Source organism: Sciurus carolinensis, chromosome 12, assembly GCF_902686445.1.
Source record: "Sciurus carolinensis chromosome 12, mSciCar1.2, whole genome shotgun sequence".
Lineage (NCBI taxonomy): Eukaryota > Metazoa > Chordata > Mammalia > Rodentia > Sciuridae > Sciurus > Sciurus carolinensis.
The window spans coordinates 111,058,616-111,080,844 of record NC_062224.1 but is presented as its reverse complement, the minus strand read 5'-3'; the positions used below and the strand labels follow the sequence as shown (position 1 = coordinate 111,080,844).

Sequence of the window (22,229 nt, the reverse complement as noted above, 5' to 3'; positions counted from 1 at the left end):
CATCACAATAATCCTATGAGGTAAGTTTTATTATTACCATTTACATGATGGCAAGAGCATGGGAGCAATTAAAAACTATAATTAAGTAATTGTAGAAAACCTACAATTAAATAGTTAACCAAAGAAAAAAGTTTATAAGAGGTAATAAAGTACCATTTTGAACACAAGCTTCCATCGATTCCAAGTCTTGGGTACTTTACACCAACAATATTCTTCTGACTGCCTTTCTACCTAACTCGGATTCCCCAGAACATCTAGCAGTATCAGGCACCTAGTAAAAGAAACGGAACAAATGTTTGTTCAAATAAATTTAGTTGAACACCACAGACTGCATTAGTCCCCTTTCCTCACTATAGCACATACCTTAGATAGAAAGGTATAAAGAGAAGAGGCTCATCTTGGCTCGGAGTTTTGAAGGCTTCCTTGGGTTCATGATTGGCTGTACTGCCCGGGGCCTGTGGCAAGGCAGCACGGGACAGCAGAAGCACACCACACTACAGGGCAAAGGCACCCACCCCACGATTGGGAAGAACAGAGGAGAGGAAGAGGGGGCTGAGGTCCCCAGTGACTGAAGACCTCCCGCTGACGTCACCTCCAGATTCCACCACCTCCCAACCAGGGGAATGAGCGTTTAATCCCTGGACCTTTGGGGACATTTCAGATCCAGACTGTGCCATATGCCCTTAAGTTTAATAAGTCCCTAGTCCGAATCCTCCTTACTTAAGGTCCACTATAGTATCCCTTCCTTTATTCCTTTTCTTCCCCAGGTCTGCTTAATTTCTGCTTCTCCTCCATTTGCTTCCCCCCTTCCCTTCCTAAAGATCCCGAGGGCCTTCTCAGGCCTCCAGAAAAAGAATACTTTATTTAGTAAGTTTTAGTGCACATTGGGCTGCCACTTCGCCACTTGAGAACTTCTGGCAAAAGTTTTAAAAGAGCACAACTTATTGTAATTTGAGAGAGGGTTCTGTCTTAATTATATTTATGGGAACAACAATTAGTTCACCCCAGAACTTCTTATGAAACATGGCTCTGAACCCCACTATCTCCACGTCTTGACTTAGTTAGGAATACTGTCTTTTCTCCACCCCCTCAGCCTTCTCTTCCAGAAAGACTCCTGGTGAGTGGTATGTGACTTTACTTCCCCACACTGACAGGGAAGTTCGCCAGGTCAGCAGGAATTCATGCTTTTCCTGGTCCAAGACCAGCTGGCTGGAACCTCCTCTCACAACTGTCCTACTGTAAGCACATGACTTGCGTGCTGACTCAGAATGAATATGCCAGGTCCCTTGCGTTCTCCATAAACTGTTTTATTCTGTGTACAAGGAATTTGCAGCAGGTAACTAGTAATGATGTAATTTCTTTCTTTGTGAGTAGATATTATGGTTTAGGAGGTTTCCCTTATCTTATAAATTCAATACCCCAAGTAAGGAAATTCATAAGTGAAATTATTTTGGACTTTCAAAAAGTACTATGTGTTTGACTACTAATAAAATGAGAGCTAACTATGAATAAAATGAGAATTGTGTATTACTCATCTAGAAGTATGATCATGACTTAAGGGGATAAAAATAATACTATTTCTGTTCATAAAAAATATGAAAATAATTCAGTGGAGTATTATTAAAGTGCATCTGCACAATGCAAGTGTGTTGAGTGTGATGGACAACAGCAGCAAGTCCCTGGCCGTGAGATAAACGAAGATCAAGAACAACAGCTAAATTTCATTTCCCTCGGAAAATACAGTATCCCTGAGTGCTTGGCGCAACGCCTGGCATGCAGGAGTAGAACAAACTTACGTCAACTGCCTAGTGTCTGATAGATGTGAAATGGTAAATGAGATTTTCATGAATTGAAAAGTTTAAGGAATAGTTACAGATTATAGAATGTTATGTAAGTGTAGCCTATAGATTGTTATGTCATAAAAAGCTACTAACATGATAATTAAGGTGGTCACTTATTAATAAATAGTTCATTCCAAAAAAGTTGTGTACTGAACTGAAAGGAACTTTAGATAATATTTCTTGCCAACATTTCTATAATTTTTGTTGATTACTGTTAAATTTTATTATTATTACTCTAACTTCAGTAACCCAAGAAGGAAAAGATTGTCTGAATCAGGAGGAAAATGAAAGGTATGGTCTATCCATCAATAAAAATACTGTTTATGAAATAAAAGAACTTTCTCAGTCTTGGCAGTACTCTAGGAAAACCTACGGGCTAAGAGTCGGCCGGCGTTCAGGCTTCTAACATCTCTCTGTCTCCTTCTGCAGACAGGTACAGGAGATGAACAAAGTCCATCAGTTCCATTAACCAAAACATCGATGCAGACCCAGGTTTAACCATATCCCATGGGACGGTGGCTCCAGATTTTTCCAGGGCTGTGGCATCAGTGATAGAATACCCAGCCTCTTCTTCCTCAGGCAACTACCTGACTGCTCCTAATCAAATGCTACCTGAGCTGTCACCAGACCTGTCAGTCAGAACTCAAGGGCCTTACATCCCATACCTCACGATCAGAATGGAGCATCTGACAGGGGGACACTGAGGGGATCTGGGGACACTAAGCATTAATAGGCTTCCTACGCCGGCTCTCCGTAGTAGCATTTACACTTTGTTCCATGGAGCCAATGAGTGACTTTAATAGCTACCCTAACTCGTTCCTTGGGATGCTCTTGAGGAAGGCTCAGTCACCCGCAGGCTGTGTGGGAGGCTACTGTAAGAAGAGGTTCCAAAGCGCTGCCCAGAGCTTAATTTTAGGAACACACATATTAAGTAATAAGTAATGCTTGTATGGAGTTGTTGAAATCCTCAGGGATTGTTTTTAATACTCATAACTGACTGTTTGACAAATTGCTACTGAAAACCCCTGGTATGGTCTTTATTAAACATTCACTCTGAATTTAATAAGAAGCTTTATGTATATCTTTTGCCAAAATATTGTATTTCTTATTCTCTTCTAGTAAAAATAATTCAAACCTTTCATTCAATTGACATAAAATAAGTTATTTATTTGAATTGGATCAAAATGAAAAATGACAGTAGCAAGAATTTATACTTTTTCCCCAAATCATAATAAATTATCTCTATTAAAATTTTCAGTGTCCTCCTTTGCAAGATATAGTCCCACTTTCTTAGTTAGATTTTTAATGCCTCCAATATTTTATGCTCAAATTACCCACTAATTCTACCTCTGACTGTGACTAAACACAAATATCCATCTAAGAAAACAGTCTGTTCAAATAAAGAACTGAGTGAATAAATGCACTACCCACAGTGGAGGTCCTTTTTCTCCAGAATACACTGTGAAAATTTCTACCTCTGGACATTTGCACACACCGTTCTTCCCCTGTTATGGTCTCTGTCCTTCTTCTCCAGTGTAGATCCTGCAGGGCTCTTCCTTTAACTTTAGTGATCTCTCCATCCTTAAATCCCCAAAAATGTTTTGTACATTTAACATTTTTTTCTGCCTTGTAGAATGGATGGCTTTTGTTAATTATTATCTACTGAGACCATTTCCAGGCAATATACTAGGTATTCTACAGGAATGATCTCTTGTGTTCACAATAACCCCAAAGATATATATTAATATTTCTACATAACAGATAAGGAACATAAGATTTGAATGGTTCTTTGTTTTTCTTTTGCTAATGTCTCTAGGCTAATGAACAGCTGCATCAGGATTTAAAACTAGTCTCCCAGCACCAGGTTCTTTCCACCATGGTACCCTGTCTCATTTTTATTTTTTCCTATAGATGTACATAGTGGCAGGATTTGTTACATATTCATAAATGCACATAATATCATTCCCCAGTATTTTCCCTTTACCCTACTTTCTCTCTCCCAATGCTCCCTTTCTCTACTGATTTTGATTTTCGTGACAGCCCTCCCTCCACACACACACACCCCTTTCTTTTCCACATGAGAGAAAAACACATGACCCTTGACCTTCTGTGTTTGGCTTATTTCTTTCAACACGGTGGTTCCATTCATTTTCCAGCAAATGACATAATTTCATTTTTCTTTATGGCTGAATAAAACTCTATCATCACTATAGTAAGCTGGCTTTAATTCTTTAAGATAAATACCAAGGAGTGATATAACTGGGTCATGCTGATTCCATTTCTAGTCTTTTAAGGAACCTCCATATTGATTTCCATAGTAATTGTACTAATTTACAATCCCACCAACAGGGTTAAAGTGCTTTTTCTCAACATCCTCTCCAGCATTTATTATTGTTTGTTGCTTTCTTTTGTATTCTCTCTCTCTCTCTCTCTCTCTCTCTCTCTCTCTCTCTCTCTCTCTCTCGTACTGGGAATTTAACCCAGGTGTGCTTTACCACTGAGCTACATCCCCAGCCTTTTTAAAATTTTGACACAGGGTCTCACTAAGTGGCTGAGGCTAACCTCAAACTTGGGATCCTCCTGTCTCAGCCTGCCAAGTCACTGGGATTACAGGCACTTGCCACTGTGCCTGGCTCTTGTTTGTATTCTTGATGGCTACTCTTATGACTGGTGTCTGATGAAATCTCAGTGTAGTTTTGATTGACATTTCCCTAATTGCTGATGATGTTGAACATGTTTTCATATATTTGTTGGTCATTTGTATTTCTTCTTTTGAAAAGCATCTGTTTTATTCATTTGCCCATTTATTAATTGGTTTTTTGAGGGGGGTTTTTGGTGGTAAGTTTTTCGAGTTTTTTATATAGTGTGGATATTAATCCTCTGTCAGAAGAGTAGCTAGCAAAGATTTTCTCCCATTCTGTAGGTTCTCTCTTCACATTCTTAACCATTTCTTTTGCTGTGCAGCTTTTTAACTTAGTGCCATCCCATTTGTTACCTCTGGGCATTATTTCCTGAGCTTTAGGGGTTCATTGAGAAAATCATTGCATACACCTATATGTTGGAGTGTTGACACTCCACTTTCTTCTAGGAGTTCCATAGTTTCTGGTCTAATTCCTAGATCTTGGATCCATTTTGAGTTTATTTTTTGAAGAGTGAAAGAGAAGGGTCTAGTCTCATTCTTCTACATAGGGATAATCATTTTTCCCAGAATCATTTGTTTAAAAGGACTTATTTGGTCCAGTGTAAATTTTTAGCACCTTTGTCAAAGATCAGATGATTGTATTTGAGTTGGTTTTTCTCTGTATTTTTTATTATGTATTTTTGGTCTATGTATCTATTTTGCTTTCATTACCATGAAGTTTTTGTTACTATAGCTCTGTAGTATTTAAAGTCTGGTTTTGTGATGACTCCAGCGTTGCTTTTTTGGCTTAAAATTGCTTTGACTATTTTGGGCCTTTTATTCTTCTAAATGAATTTTAGGACTTTTTTTCATTCTGTGAAGAATGTCACTGCTTTTGGTATCTTGATGGGGATCACATTGAATCTGTATATTACTTTTACTAGCATGGTCATTTTAACAATATGATTCTGTGCATCCATGAACATGGAAGGTCTTTCCATATTCTTGTGTCTTCTTCAACTATTTTCTTCAATATTCTTTAGTTTTCATTATAGAGGTCTTTCATCTCCTTGGTCATGTTTATTCCTAGGTTTGTTGGGTTTTTGTTTTGTTTTGTTTTACTTTGAGACTATTGTGAAAGGGATTGTTTTCCTGTTTTCTTTATCAGTAGATTCATTATTGGTATATAGGAAAGCTATTGATTTTTGTACGTTGACTTTGCTGATTTTGTGTATTACACCTAGCAGTTTTTTGGTGAGATATTTTGCATCTTCTAAACATAAGATCATATCATCTGCAAACAGTGATAATTTGACTTCTTTCCTATTCCTATCCCTGTTATTTCCTTCTCCTTTCTAATTGTTCTAGCTAGACTTTCTAGTACTCTGTTAAATAGGAGTGGTCAGAGTAGACATCCTTGTCTTGTTCCAGATTTTAAAGAAAATGCTATGAGTTTTTTCCCACTATGATTTTGGCTTTATGATTTTATATATAATGTTTATCATGTTGAGGTATATTTCTTCTATCCCTAGTTTCTTTGGTGTTGCTATCATGAATGGGTGCTGAATTTTGGCTTTCTCTGAATCTATCAAGATTACTAAGTGATTTTGTCCTTAATTCTATTTATGCGATGAATTACATTTATTCATTTGCATCTGTTAAACAATCTTTGCATCCCGGGGATAAACCAACTTTGTCATGATGTACAAGCTTCTTGATAAGCTATTGAATATTTAATATGATTTGCTAATATTTTATTAAGTATTTTTGCATCTAAGTTCATCAGGGATATTGGTCTGTAGTTTTCTTTTCTTGACATGTCCTTATCTGGTTTTGGTATGAGAGGGATATTAACATCATAGAATGAATTTGGAAGTGTCCCATCCCTTTCTGTTCTGTGGAATCATTTACAAAGCATTGGCATTAGTTCTTTAAAGGTCTAATAGATTTAAGTTGAGAATCCATCTGGTCTTGGACTTTTCTTTTTTGGAAAACTTTTACCTCATTGCTAGTTATTGGTCTGTTTAGGTGTTCTGTTTCCTCTTAATTCAATTTTTGCAGATTCTATGTGTCTAGAAATGTATTCGTGTCTTCTAGGCATTCCTATTTATTGGAGTGTAAGTTTTCAACACAGTTCCTAATGATCCTCTGGAATTCTGTGATGTCTGTGGTGATTCCTCCTTTTTCATCTCTAATTCTATTAATATGAGTTCCCCCCACTTTTTAATTTTTTTTTATTTTTTATTTTTGGCTAGTTTGGCTAAAAGCTTATCAATCTGTTTTTCTTTTCAAAGAACAAAATTTTTGTTCAATTGATCCTTTGTATTTTTTTCTCAATTCCATTGATTTTGGCTCTGACCTTAATTATTTCCTTCCTTCTATTGATTTTGGAATTGTTTTATTCTTCTTCAATAATCTTGAAATCCATCATTAGGTGTTTATTTGGGATCTTTCTGATTTTCTTATGTAGGCACTCATAGCTATAATGTTCCTCTTAGAAATACCTTCGTACTGTCCCAGAGGTTTTGGTATATTGCATCACTATTCTTGTTTGATTTTAAGAATTACTTCTATTCCCCATTCATCATTAAAAAGTTGTATTGTTGAACTTCCATGTTTTCATTTATTTTCTGTGGGGTTTTGGGTGTTGGTTTCTAATTTCATTCCATTACAATCTGATAAAATGCAAGGAATTGTATAAATGCTATTGTATTTGCTATGAATTGCTTTTTGTGGCCTAAAATGTGGTATGTTTTGGAGAAAGTTACATGAACCACTGAGGAAAAAAAGTGTATTCAGCTGTTTTTGGATTAAATATTCTATAGATGTCTGTCAAGCTCATTCTATTCATAATATTTTTCAGGTCCAAAGAGTCTTTACTGAATTCATATCTGGATGCCCTATCTATTGGTGATAAAAGTGTGTTGGAATCACCCAGTATTATTGCATGACGGTATATCTGAACCTTTAATTCAAGTAGTATCTGTTTTATGTAATTAGGTGCACTAACATTTGAGTCATTAATATTTACTAAATTATATCTTATTGCTGGATTTTTCCCTTTACCAGTATGAAGTGACCTTCTTTGTCTCTTCTGATTTATTTTGTCTTGAAATCTGGTCAGGTATGAGAGTCCCTATTCCTGCTTGTTTTCAGGTTCCATGTATATGGTATATAAATTTCCACCCTTTCACTCTCCATCTGTGTCTCTCTTTGTCTGTAAGGTAAGTCTCTTGAAAACAACATATAGTTGGGTCTTATTTTTAAATCCTATGTCTTTTTAAAGTCTGTGTGTTTTGATTTAAAGAGTTGAGGTCATTTACATTTGATGTTGTTATAGGGAGATGTTTATTAATTCCTGTCATTTTGATTTATTTCTAATATTTAATTTGGTGCTGTTTCTCATTCACTTAGCTACTCAAATGAGAGTAGTGAGGAATTCTTTTAGATTCTGCTTATCTTGGAAGGTTTTATTTCTTCTTAGATTTTGAAGGATAGCTTTTCTGGATATAGAAATATTGATTGACAGTTATTCTCTTTCAGGATTTAGAACACATCCTTCCAAGCTCTCCTGGATTTTAGAGTGTCCTAAGAAATTGGAATTTATTTTCACTGGCCTCTAAAATTTTTTCCCTTGAGGCATTTAAAATTATATTCTTAATCTCTGTATTAGGCATTTTGATTATATTGTGTTGCAGAGAAGTTCTTTTTTGTTCTTGTCTCCTGAATCTGAATGTCCACCTCATTAGCAAGGTTTAGGATTTTTTCTGTTATTATTTTTCCTGAAAAGATAATCCTTTCTATTAGCCTGCATCTCACAATCCTCTTCAATTCTACTGATTTTTAAATTTGGTTTTTTAACATTGTTCTAGTTCTTGTATATTCTGGTCATAGTTACTTATTTTCTTTTATTTAATAGTCTCTGAATGTTCAAGGCCAGCCACTGTGTCTTCCAATCCTGAGTTTCTGTCTTCAGCAAGGTCTACTCTACTAAAAAAACTTTCAACTGAACATTTCATTTGATTTATTGTGTTTTTCATTTCCAAGATTTCTGTCTAGGTCTTTTCAATATCTCCATCTCCTTACTGAATTTCTTACTCATATACTATACTGACTTTCTTAATTCATTCATTTTTCTGTGTTCTCTTGGAATTCATTGATCGTTTTTACTATCATTCTTTTGAATTCTTTATCTGGTATTTCATCCATGTCAATATCTTTGGGGTCTGTTGCTGGTGAATTATGAACTTTAGGAGTCATTGCATTATCTTGTTTTTTCACATTTCTTATATTCCTGTGTTGGGTTTTATATATATGTTGAGATGGATTTCTCTTCTACTCCTATGTGTGGACATTTTTTATGGAACAGCCTTCTCTTGCCAAAGTGTCCTAGAGTTATATAGGTTAGGATCCTCTCATAGGTGTGATATTTATAGCCTTTGCACTAATTCTGTTTTGCTGTAGGAATGAATGTCTGTGAGTGGGAACTGAGTGTCAAACTCTAGCCACTCCTACTTGTGACCTGGTTATTAATTTGGGTTTTGGTGTCTTCTATTCTTTGTATTGAAGTATAGGTGAAGTTTGAGTGTTGTTAATTTGTGTGTGTAGCAAATCGTGCTTTCTTTTAGCTGTGTTTAGTTCAGCAGCAGAGTCTCTACCCTGTAGAGAACCTGTAGTGTCCCTGTAGTTCCCAGCGTCTTACAGAAAAGAAGAAAACAGTAACAACAACCAATGTAAACAACATACAGCACTGAAATAAATCCCTATGCCTATTATGACATCAACAACACTGATTCTCACAAAAACGGGAATGGTGGGATCAGTGATTGCCAAAACCAATGAACAACCATGAACTAGATCAGGCATTAAGGTAAACAGCAGGTGTCAACTATGTAATCCAGAGCAGTAATAATTGCAGCAACATGAAACATGGTGGCAGGAGTTATATAAACCAAATAATTCTAAAAGATGGTAAAAATACCGTACATGAAGAGAAAGGAAATGTGATAGGAAGGTAGAAGGGAGTTCAGAATGTTCAAAATGTAAACAGAGAATATAGAAGAGATGTAGCAAGTGATGGTTTTAAAGAGGAGAAAAAATAGGAAAAGCAAAGTAATAGAAGAGAGAACAAGAGAGTTTGGATATTAGTGGGGAAGAAAGGCGAGAAATAGAAACAAATAAAAGCAAAACAAAAACAAAGTAAACAAACCAAAAACCCTGAAAAGAAAGATTCTTAACGAAAAATGAAAGTCATCTCCACTGAGGTGTTCAAAACAGTCCACAAGAGTAGACAGTCACTTCCTATGCCCCGCTGCCCTTTCTATTTCTTCTTGGGCTATGTACTGAGAGGAAGGGAATGGAAAGAGAAAAAGAAAGAGAAAGGAATTCAACAAGGACTTGGGGTTGTTAACCCCTTCCTTTTTTTGTTTTGGTCATTGAGCTGCAAATTGCAGTGACCTAAAACAGAGGCTGGTTGAAATAGCTCTCAGCTTCCTTTCTCACCAGTATAAGGAGAGATGAAATTGAAAGTACTATTGATTGGAATTTTGCCTGGATAGATCAAAATGATGCACTCCCAGGGTGGGGCTGCTGCAGAGTTCTACAAGGGAAGTTCCAGTGGTTGTGGCTTGGGTCTAATTAAGCCTTAGGGATTTGATGGGTGATATCTGCTCTGGAAAAATCAGATCAACACACTCCTAGGGCCCAGAAAATGAGACTCCTAAGAATTCTACTTATGGGACAGAGGAGCCAATCCTCCACACACTTTGCTGCCCAGGAACACAGTCTTTCCAAACTAAGTGCCTGAGTGTTTTCACACCTGTCTGTTCAAATTCCTGACCTTCTTCAGCTGATCACATGAGCTGCCAGACTCAAAGGGAAAGCAGTTTGAACTCCCCTTCATTTTTCTGACTTGAGTCCTCTTGGGTACAATCTCTGTGCCTGTTACACTCACATTCTGCTAGCTACACCCTAGGTCACATGTTGGGCACTTGCCAGGACAGTATGGCAATATGTTCTATGACCTCCCATATCCTACAGCAGCCGCTGCAGCATGGCCTCCTCAAGATGGCGCCCACCTCAGCTCTCTGCCAGCCAGTTGAGAAGTGCAGAGTACTAGTTTGCTGTGCAGCCTATGGATCAACTAAGTTCAGGCTACTTTTCTGATCTACAGATTTTTCCATGCCAAATCTTTCCATTTCGTTTCTCTCTCTGTATTATCCCTCCCCTCTGTGGTGAACCAGCTGAGTTCTAATATAATATACTCTTTCTTGTTGTTTGTTCAATGCACCCAAATTCCTGAGCGTCAAATTATTGAATTTTAGTGAAATCCCTCTTTCACCCACCTTGCTGAGGAGTATTCGTACTACTTAATCCTGAGCCACAGAATTGCAGCCTTCCTCTATTCCACCATCTTGAATCTCCACCCTGTCTCATTATGTTTGTTCATTTCATTTATCTATTGAGCTAATGTGTATCCTCTTCAGCAGACAGAACTAACTGAGGCAAGTAGGCCAGGTGGGAGTTCCTTACAGGAGGATGAGGGAGAGTAAATGAAGAGTGTCAGGGAAACCATAACCCATAGGCCACAGGCCTGTGGGTAAAGGCTGGATGGAGGAATGTAGGCAGATACTGGGGCTTCTGGATTCAGGAGTGATTGCAATGCCTTTAACCAAAATCATGACTCAGGAGCAGAGGCTGGGCAAGCAGACAGCATGCTTACTGTCCACATGCTGAGTACAGGTACCTATTACATTCATATGGAGCTGCCCAGAGACAGGGTAGCAGTGGTTAAGATCCTGGTCTCTGGTGCCAATGGTCTTTGGTCTTGAATTTGAATCCCAGTATTTAGGTCACAACTCAGATGCCTCGAGCCAGGCAACAAGTGAGTGGAGTGAGTAGATATTAGCACATTTGCAAATTGTGTGTATGGTGGGGACCCTGGAAATTGAAAATGCAGAATATCCCTGAAGATGAAGCTTAAGATGCATGGTTACCATTGTGCCAAAATTGGGGTCTGTTTTGTTTGGGGTTTTGTTCTCCAAAGAAGCCAGAAATTTCTCAATGTTTAAATTCAGCTTAACAAACAAATAAAACACTTACATGACCAGACTGTGGCTTATTGGTTGCTAGATCAATGTAGTCCGTCACAAGTCAGTAGAGAAGAAGACTGAGAGTGGGGTTCTGAAGAACTCCAGCACAGAAGGGGTGAACAGAGAAGAAGGAAGGGCAGTGAAGACCAGGAAAGGCAGAGAACAGAAAGGAAGAAGACCTGAAGAAGTGAGGTCGAAGAAGTCACGGAAGAGGAGACCTGGAGAGAGGAGTCATCAACACTACTCAGGGCAGCACAGGGGTCAGCGTGGCCAGACTGTGCCACACAAGCCCATTAGAGTCGTGACCTCTTCCTGAGACAGCAGATGTGACTGCTGTTAGGGAGAGGGGACAAAATGCCCAAAGAAATCCCAAGTTTATAAATGGGGTGGGAGGTCCCAAGGGGAGGAGGAACAGTATAGAACTCTCCGATCACTCTCGTGGACTCTGACTCTGGGGACTTCCAGAGATCATCTTTTCAAAAACAAAAATGAACTTCAGCTCAACCATCCATGGACTTACTTCTGATGGCTTAAAATTAGAAGCAGGTAGGAAACCAGAACACTCATCCCATCTTCCCCTCACCAGGAGGCTAGTTAACCAGGACATGGAGAGAGAAGGGAAAATAATAACTCCAACACTCTAACCAGTACTGAATTCTGAGATCTTTTATTTGTTTGCATGTAAATATCAATACTTTTATTATCTATATTATTAATATCAATATTTATATCCTTTGAGAACCAGGAATGCACAAATACAAAAATATGGCTTAATATGGGACCTGCCCAGTATACTTAAGAACAAAGTATGGTCTTACATAGGATTAGAATCTCGTAAGTATTCTCTAGATAGAAAGTCACTAGGCAACAACTGGTAACTGCTCTTGAAGGAATGACCTAGAAGGCAAAAGGAAGATGTTTAGTTTGTCCAGAGCGAGCCAGAGTGGGGGCAAAAATATATTCCATACAGTAAAAGAGAAAGCTACCCCTCTTGACTTAGAGTAACTAGTACAGCCAGCACATTTAACATATGCCTTCTCAGCTAACAAGAGCATAAGATTCTAAACTGTTAGACATTTACCTTTCCTGTCATTTAGCAAGAGGAAAGCAGGATGCAGAAATGAGGAATTATTTATCCAAGGTCACTTAGCTAGTTAGTAACTAAGTCAAATTTAGAAGTCCTACCTCCTGACTTCTCAGTTCTCTTTCCACAGATCTCTTCAACATAGTGAGTACAGGGTTACTTATCTCTTTGACCTGGAGGGACTGGCACACAGAACAGATTTCAATGGGTGCTAGGTGGGGGGTGAAGCTGTGCACAGCAGTAGTATCCCTCCTCCTTATCCCTGAAGGAGACCAGCACAGAAAGGCCAGCATGTGCGCCAGGGGTCCCCACAGGGAGAGGTCCTGGCATCCAAGACAACCAGCCACAGGACAACAGTGCTCAGGCCTGTGCACTGCATGTTTATGAGAAGTATGGCCAGAATTTCCAAACTTAAAAAAGTAAATGTGCATTTTCTTAAATATTACTGTAGCCATAAACATTACTTTTTAAAATATCACTTGATTTTGCATAACATAGTTAATGACAAAAAGTACACTATACACAAAAGACACATACATAAATCTTCTGAGTAGGCAAAGACAGCACAGAATGTCTTGCTCAGCTTTATTCATGTAGCAATTGGCCCAGTTCCCGGGCTACAGTGGGCCCTCTGTAAGTGTTTAGCTCTGACTGACTCCATGTGTACCCTGGCAACCACTCAGAACCTGATTGTTCTTACCTTATGCACAGTTGTGTAGAATTTTTATTTAGCTTCTTTCCATACTAGCTTGAAATAGAGGGGAATATAGTTGGAGACAGACACTTAAGAGAAAATAGAAAAGTATCAGACAGGAAGAAGCCCAAATGGAACTGAGACCACTTAGTGTAGGGACAACAGCCTTCTGTCTTCCTGGAGGTCCTAGAAGTAACCACTGTACTTCACACAGTACAGTTCCTGCAATGACACAGAATCATCCAGAAAGACATCAGGGTACATTGTATCCCCTATTTAAAACAGCAGAGAAACATTCACCACAATTTTAAAAATTTCCAAAATTTACATCAACAAAAATTTTGGCACAGAAGACTTGCAAATAATCTGGATATTTGACATAAAAATCACAATGCCATATGCTGTTTCATTATTCCAAGTTCAATGGGGATATGAAGATTTGGTATTGGCTGATGATAGGTCCTTCTGGTTTCAATGTGAGATCATATGTGGCATTTGGTAATTCTGGACAGAGATCATTGTTTTTCATAAGGTATAATTGCTTCTTAGTGCCATTTGACATAAAACTGTATTTGACTGTAGCATTGCTTCATTTTTTTTGGAAACCTAGCAATGTGGTTTCTGGGTACACAGAGTAGTGCTGAGGAGGGATCTCAGCATGTGCTGCTTTGCTTGTCTGTGGCCGTCCAAATCCTTACTGACTTTTACCCTGAGGTCCAGTTCATTGCTCTCCTATGAGATGAAGATAATTCTCACATTATCACATACTCCCTGTAGAGAAAAATCTCTCTTGGTTTTTCTTAATCCTTGATTGAATTTTTCACAGCATCATATTCTCAGGATGGATCTTTGAAGGGAGATTTCTATTACATATGTTTGGAAGCTGGAAAAGTCAAGAGGTAATGAAAAAAGTCCCAGAGCACATGGTATTTCTTAGACAGTTGACTTCAAGTCCTGATTTTCACAAGACAATTTCCTTCTTGAACTCCTCCAAGAAAAAGAGGAATGTTGGTAATATGCAAATGACCATCAATTTGGATAGTTCATTTGGACTCCCGGGGATTAGTGGAAACCACTTTTTGCAGACTCATAACCCTGCTCTTGGCTCCTCTTCATTTTGACAATGCCACACGCATGTCAGATTTCCAGCAAATGGTAGCCAAGTGCCTTTTTCAATGACTAAAGTTGATTAAAACAATTGCCTGACCAATGTGTCTTTAAGAGACATTTGGTTTTTCACTCTCACGAAGGTTAATAGTGGGCTAAAGGCAGTCGTGGGGGATGAGTTGGGTGATTTGAAGATGTAGGATAAATACAGTTAATAAGGTATGCAAGATGCATTTTAAATATCCCTGAGTGAGGGGATGGGGCAAGATCTCATCCCAAGTGGCTGAGCATAAAGGACTCTGCTCACAAGGAAGAATCCGTGTCCTGTCCACCCACAGCTTGGTGTTCACACTGGTGCCTGGTTTGGGGGATGGCCATCGACTCCTCAGTGGGCACAGAATCCACCAGGATTTTGATGAACGAGAATCAGTTCCCCACCATTCACTGGCAAGCAGGAGGTATCGTGAGCACTCATATTCAGATACACTTTGTCTTTGAAAGCCAAAGAGACCACCGTGATGAAGTTGACCACCTTGTTGGTGCTCTGGATGGAGATTGGATTGTAACCCTTCCGGAAGTAGAGGCTGACGTTGACCTCCTGGGAGAAGTAGCCCTTCAGGGAGATGAGATAAAACCCATCACAGTTGATGATGATTGAGTCGTTTTCCACCTTCATGGTCTCAGCCTTGTCTGGAGATGCAATGCGGAAAAATTTCTTCTCGCATCCTGAAAAGGGTAGGGCTAGAATAAAAAATAAAGATCTCTGAGCACTACGTTAGGCAACGACCTGCCAATACAACTAAAATCAAGTGAAGAGGGAGTGAGAGGGAGAGTGGAAGCAAGCACTGTGTTTCTACCCAGGGGTTGGAATCTCCCTTTCCTGAGGGATGGGAGAGGGGCAGAGCTAATCCCAGTTGCCAAGAGAGTCTCCGATCCGGCTGGGATTCCTGAGTTGAGGGATTATATAAATTGTCACTGCTGACCTACTGCAGAAAAGGTAGCTTCGAGGTTTCCCAGATTTTTCAAAACTGTGTGGACTTGGCAGCTTCAGTCCCTCCTAGCTTGCTCAGTGGACAGAGTAGAGCACAGAGGGCAGCGGTGCCCCTGCCTGGGTCCTCCACACCACTCACTGCTTCACTCAAACAATTGCGTTTACGTTTCCAGCCTGTCCCCGCTGACTGTGGGCGGCCTTCACCAGCCATCAGTGAGTTTCTGCAGCTAAGCGCAGGATGCCAGTGCCATCCAGGTGGGCTCGTCAGATGCAGGTTGGACTCTGACTTGCTTCTCCCTTCCACCTCCTATGGCTAATTTTTCCTGGAAGGGGACTTGGGAAGAGTTGCTGTCGTAGAAGAAAGAAAAGGAGGAGGAGGGGAAGGAAGAGGAGGAGGGGAAGGAAGAGGAGCAGGAGAAGCTTCGGTTGCTTGCGTATGGGGCAATTCTAAGTGCAAACCAAAAAGCCTAAATTTCTTTAATTTCCTTATTAGCCCCAATAACATGATGAATGGCCAAGCAACCGCATCATGGACACCTATTCTGGACCACGTCCCTTGGTGATGGGAAAAAACATGTCTCCACTGCCGGCCACAGTTGGGTAGTTCTTGCCTATCAGGCTCAAGGGGCATACTTTGAATTAAAAATAACACCACTTATGGACAGCAAAGGTACTTCCCTTCAGTCTCAGAGAACTTAACAAACAAATGAATATTCATATAGAAACAACTGGGGTTTGGCTGTAATCATGAACCCAAACGATGTTCTCATGGTAGTCAAAATATCACTTTTTCTTCATTTCAGGGCCTTCCCCAACTCTCATTAAGGCAAAATTGTGTCCCAGAATAGAACGAGCAGATGATGTGTCCTAAAGTCAGACAGACTTGAGAGAGGTACAGCCTTTGCCTCCTTAGTGAACATGAGGATGGTTCCTACTCAAGGGTCCCTGGAGGATAAAGTGAGGCACGTGAAGGACAGAGACAAGTATGGATTTGGTAACCAGCCACCCCCCCCTGCTTCTTATGCACATTCTTTGTCCCTAATGAAAATAACATTCAGGTTCCAACAATCCTGAGATGTCATAGTTTGCCAAGGAAAAGGACAGATCTTGTTGAGGAAATTAAGAGGCTAAAGGGAAGATCCTTTAAAAAATATGAATCAATCAAACTTTTGACAATACTTACCAGTAAACTGTATTCTAATACTTTGAATTGAAGGATACTGCACCTAAGGGCAGAAAAAGGATATATTTTTAGGGGACAAAACAAATGGAATTGTCAAATCAGAGCCAATGAAACAGAAACCCAAAGACGCAGCTTCTTCTGTGAGCGTCAGTTGGCCTTCCCGCTGCCCTCTTGCCTTTCTGTGGCATCTCGGGGTTACTCTGCTCTTCCATGCAGGCATTTGAGGTCTGTTCTCATTTCTGCCAAGCTCCTCTTGGGTGCACTGTTTAAGCTTGCTGGGCCCCAATTTCCCCTTTTAGATAATGGTACACTTACTAGTTCTCTTGTTAAGAAACCCATTCATAGAGAGTCCCTCATGGAGTAGTCTGTGACCAACCAATCCATCTTGACCACAGAACCCACTGGGAGCAAGTTCTGGAAGCTTCTTGTATGCTTGCTCTTCCACCATAACACAAGAATCAGCACATCGTGTTTTTGGGACGCAGGCAATAACATCTATTCTAATCCTTTAGAGTTCAATAGAACTGAAGATAGCTTTCATTTTTTAAACACTGGATCTTCCTTTTCTTCAACCGAGTGAAAAAACTAACCTGAATCATATCCACACTCAGTAGCAAGAAAAGAAGTGAAACCGTGAAGAGAGGAAGCTTGGTAGATGAAATAAGTGTCCGTAGTAATCTGGTGGTTAACAAACCAAAAGCTCCATGCAGAGCAAACTCAAAGCTCTGTGAAGTGAACATATCCAAGGACAGGCTCAAACATGAAGCATGCCGCCACGTGCGACGGGAGAGTCATAACACTCCTACGGGCATCAAATGTATCTGGAAAAGTGCGCCAGACACCTGTGGCCAGCGTTCCCTCTGTTGAAGGAACTGGAAGCCTGAGGCCAGGGGCAGCGGGGACCCTTGCTCTTCCTGGTCTACTTTTTCCTTCCTGAATTTTGTACCATATGGATGTGTTCCCTACTGAGAAAGGAAGAGGAAGGCCCAGGACAGCAGCTCTTCCCACGGGTTCTTTCTGGCAGGATGTCCTGACCAAAGGTGTGGGAGACATTTGTTTTCATGCCCTGGGCAGTGGAATCCCTGCTTCCCACTCTCCTGGCAAACTACGGCCCAGTCGAGAGGATTCCGCCGGGCACTCCCCACACAGCTGAGGAACTTCCCTAAGTGCAATCACATGCCTGACCCCGCTGAAACCAGCAGGCAGCACGGCAAGAAGGGAGAGCTGTCTTGAGCCCCCAGTGACTGGGCCTCAGGACGTATGAGTTCAGTATGTGGAGCTGCGGAGCGAGGCTGACGTGGTGCAGGTGGGAGTCTGTGCTCCCTCCCGTCGTGTGCTCTTTGTGGCTGCAGCCTTGGGGTCCATTGTGTTGCAATGCTCTGGAAGATGACTGCTCCCCGGGTAAATAAATGCTCCTGCTGCTCCCTGGCTAGTGTGCGCCAGCTGAATTGCCACCTGCTCGGGTCAGAAGTGACCTGTGGAGTGGCACAGGGAACATGAGGCTCAGCACGGCATGCAGCACCTGGGTGCAGGGCAGGTGCTGGGTCACTCTGGGCTGGTTTTGTACTGCTTGGAGGTGTCAGTTTGTCATCTTTAAAGATCACTAGAAGATTGTGGGCCCGTCTTTCAGCACTGAACTTACACGATGTCAATTTTAAAAGTCGCAATTCTAAGTCAATTTTAATTTCAAAAAAGAACCATGAAACTTCCTCATTCACAAATTTGCTTCGAGCTCTCTGATCTCAAAGCCCTTGTGATTTTTTTTTTTATTTAATTGACATTGCAAAAGTCTCCCAAAGGTTCCTGAAAATCAAAGACATTTCCCAGTTTTTTGAAGTGCCCTAATGTTACAGGGGTGCCAGTGACCAAGAGGACATCCTCTGGGTCTGAGATGCTGAAGAGGGAGCAAGGAAAGCACGTGTGACTTCCCCCCTTGGGCTGATCTACCAGAGCTCCAGACTCACATCCTGTTCCCTCTCTGGAGAGAAGGCGCCAAGGGGTAGCCATTTGCATATTCTCAGAAGTCTCTAACGAGCATCAAAAACAACAGTTCAGACAAGTTGTGAAGTAGAAAAAGGAGGCCCCTCCTCTTGCTCCCTGCACATCCTCCTCCTCTCTCTGTGACCTGCACACACTGAGGGTCCCACTACCCATAGTCACCACACGCTGCCCAAGTCAGGGCCCCCGCAGCCTGGCTCCGATCTCCTCATCAGCTTTCTGTGTCTTATGATCAAGCCACTTATTCACTCTGATCTCCTTGCCCTTGGACAGAGAGCCCGGTAGAATAGGACAGAGTGTAGGCAGCGGAGTCAAATTCACAACTGTGACTTCTCCAGCTTTGTGAATTTGGAAAAGATATAAACCATTTATTAGCATTAGCTTTCACATGGGAAAATAAGTCATAACGCCATTACTGGAATGTTCTGGGATCGCTGTGAGGTTTAATAGAATGACTTAAACCCAGCAGCTTGGCTGGCTCACGATAAACATTAAAACACACTCGCTTTCCGTGATCTCTCTTCCAAGACAATCCTTTCACCTATTTCTGTAACACCTGCAGGCCTACATGAAATCCTTGATTTTGGGTATCCATTTTCCTATACCAGGTATTTAAGATCACCTTATTCATACAGATGTTTATAGAAGCTTTGTTCATAATTGTCAAAACTTGGGTATAACCAAGATGTCCTTCAATAAGTGAATAGGTAAATTGGTATGGTCAAACAAAGGAATGATATTTTCAGTCCTAGAAAGAAATGAGCTTTCAGGTCATGAAAGACATGGAGGACTCTTGAATTTGTATCACTGTGTGAAAGAAGCCAATATGAGAAGGCTGTATACTGGATGATCCCAGGATATGCCATTCTGGAAAACAAAACCATGGCAACTAAAAGATCAGCAGTTGCCCAGGGTTAGAAGCTAGGGAGGGATGAATGGGTAGAGCAAAGGGGATTTTCAGGGCAGTGAAACCATTCTGTATACTGAAGGGCACAAATGTCACGTGCATTTGTCTAAACTTACAAAATACAGAAAGCACAACCCCAAGAGTGAACCCTAATGTTAATGAAAAAAATCACTCTATTGACTTAAAGTATCACCACCAGATATAAGTTTCATCTCTTCTTAGCATATTTAGCTCTGTGACTTGGAGAAAACTATATTTACCTTACTGATTTTTAGTTTCTTCATCTGTAAAATGGAAACAGTAAAGATCCATTACCTCAGAAGGTTGTCGGGAAGATTAAATGAGATTAAAACAGGTGAATGCCCAGCACCTGGCATGGAATATTGTGAGGAGTTGAGAAACATCACCTGTTATTTCAGAATACCCAGAAGTTTTCCTCAAGCGATCCCAGAGTTTTCTGTATAGTGGAAGTTAGCAAAATCATGACTTGGACTCTGAGTAGGTACTACTGTCCAGGCAAGGGACAGCAGGCCCATGGAAAGTACAAAAAGACTGAAAGCAGGTGAGAGAAGAGTCACAATGAGATACTTCCTTGCCTTCCAGCGCTGTGTGCTGGGCTGTCCAGGAAGCTAGATGGAAGAGTCTGGCATCTGATATTTATCTAGCAGCCTCTACTGCATTCACAAGAAAGTGATAATTGCTTCAAGAACTCGTCTCTGAGAGTGTGAGCCTCTGAGTCTGACTCACTAGGATGTGGCATGGGGCTGTCCATCTTATTTGTCATTTGTCTGGTAGAAGGGTGCCATCAAATATGAAACCAGGAAGTGGCTCCGCTTCACCCTGTGGGCCTTGCTGTTCGTCCCTTGCTACCAAGCCACCATGTCAAGACCCTGGGGGAGAGGGGCTGAGACGTGAGTCAGCAGAGGATGATGGGAACACAGTGGCCCCTCGGGACACAGTGGCCCCTCTGCCCACCTGCCACCTCCACTGGGAGGGACCAGCTCTGCTCCCTCCTTGGGCTTTGTGCTCAATCAGAGGAGATCCGAGCGATCATAAAAGCACAACCCACGAACTTGCAGATGTGTCCTAAGGACGCTCAAAAGAGGAAAGTGGAACTCTCCACTCTCGCCAAGATGAGAGGGTGGACTTCCATCCTGGTGGACTTAGTGTGCATTCCATGAAAACAGCCTGGAACAAAGGGATGGGCCCCCCTTCTGAGGGAGGAAGTTCAGAACCCCACCCAGAGAAAGGAATGGAAGATGGTCAAAAACGTTCTCTGGTCAAGGAGTCCTCCTTGTTCAAGTAAAACCATCCCCAAACTTACATTCTTAGAGACAAAGACGCATGGCTTTGAAAACCTTGCTGAACAAAGTGTGTATTGGACCAGGTGTAATGGACCAGGGAAGCCATTGTAATTGCCTTCCAGAGCCTTCTCTGTCTTCACACCTACCCTGACCATCACCGCCGGTGCCGTCTCCCTGCAGCTTCTCCTTTAACCTCCACCATTGCCCCCGCCCCACACACAGCCTGGGTGACACTGATAACCTGCTCCCACCATTTCCCTCTTTCTGCCAAGTCTTCTTAGTAATGGCTGCATGCTTCTCCCCTCAGAGAGACATTCCTCCTCTCAGAGACATGAACCATGGTTTCACTGTCCCTGATACTGAGCAACTGATAGTTCCTAAGAGTGAGCTCAGATATTCAAATAAACAACAAAGTCAACCACAAATATCCTTGTGACACAAACATACCCGCAAAGTTATGTGGTGGACCCAATGCACCAACTCTTTATGTCCTCCAAGGGAAGATTTTCTTAAACCTGAGATTCCCATGCCACATTAACTGGGGGATTCCCTGAAGTTCACTGACAGAGAGACAGACCAAAACATTTCTGAGCCTCCCTTCCTCACCTTATCGATCAAGGCTCACACCCACCTAGTGTCTAAGCAAATGAAGGGCAGGTTTCCCACAGGCCCACTGCATTACCAACCTCCTACCGCATTGCAAACACGATGGCACCCCGTAAATCAATGTTTGCGGAACACAGTGGAATTTAGCCAGTGGCCGCATGATCACGTAATATCTGACGAGGTTTTTGAAATCATCCTATTTATCTTCAAGTAGAAGGGGAGTAGCAGAGTTATCACAGTCAATATCTTTCTATTTGAAACCACTCACTCCCTGTCCCATTTGCATGGTGAAAAGGAGACATGATCTCCTTAAGGAGTCAAGCCGTGAGGGCACCCAAGGCGCGGGGCTGACAGGAGGGGCTCCAGGGTTGTGGGTGACCTAGAACAAGTCCTTTCCCTTGCGGCCTTCCAACATCCCCAATGTTCGCTCTCAATTAAATAAAGTATCTAAGGACATTTCCAACTCAGAAATTAGACAAATCCCATATTCAAAAGATAAGTCTCAAGGGCGTGGGTGGAAGACGCCCTTCTGAACAGAGCTCTTCGTGACAAGAACCGCAGGCCCCTCCTCCCCAGGTGACTCCTGGACAGCTGCAGAACAGTCGAGGTCATGCCTGGCGTGTGCAGGGAAGCGCGGCCCCGATGTGCTCTGGGATAGATCAAGACCTTGGCTAGCAGATTTATCACAGTCCAGCCGTGGGATGAGAGGGTGGTGGTGACAAGGACGGCCTGACATCTCAAGCTAAAGTTTTCCTGTTAGTTAACGGAAGAGAAGCCAAATGCAAGGCCAGAGGAAGTGTGCT

At 41.4% G+C, this 22,229-nt stretch overlaps 1 protein-coding gene across 1 annotated transcript in view; it reads right to left on the bottom strand.

Annotated features, from left to right (window-relative positions):
- Positions 1 to 12,200: 12,200 nt before the first annotated feature.
- Positions 12,201 to 22,229, bottom strand: part of Tnfsf4 (TNF superfamily member 4) — a 30,096-nt gene continuing 20,067 nt past the window's right edge. Inside the window, exons 3-4 of the mRNA XM_047520885.1 lie at positions 16,612 to 16,654; positions 12,201 to 15,178 (exon numbers count right to left, since the gene is read on the bottom strand). Coding sequence (XP_047376841.1) covers positions 14,823 to 15,178; positions 16,612 to 16,654 — 399 coding nt within the window. The 3' untranslated portion in view covers positions 12,201 to 14,822. The remainder of the gene's footprint in view (positions 15,179 to 16,611; positions 16,655 to 22,229) is intronic.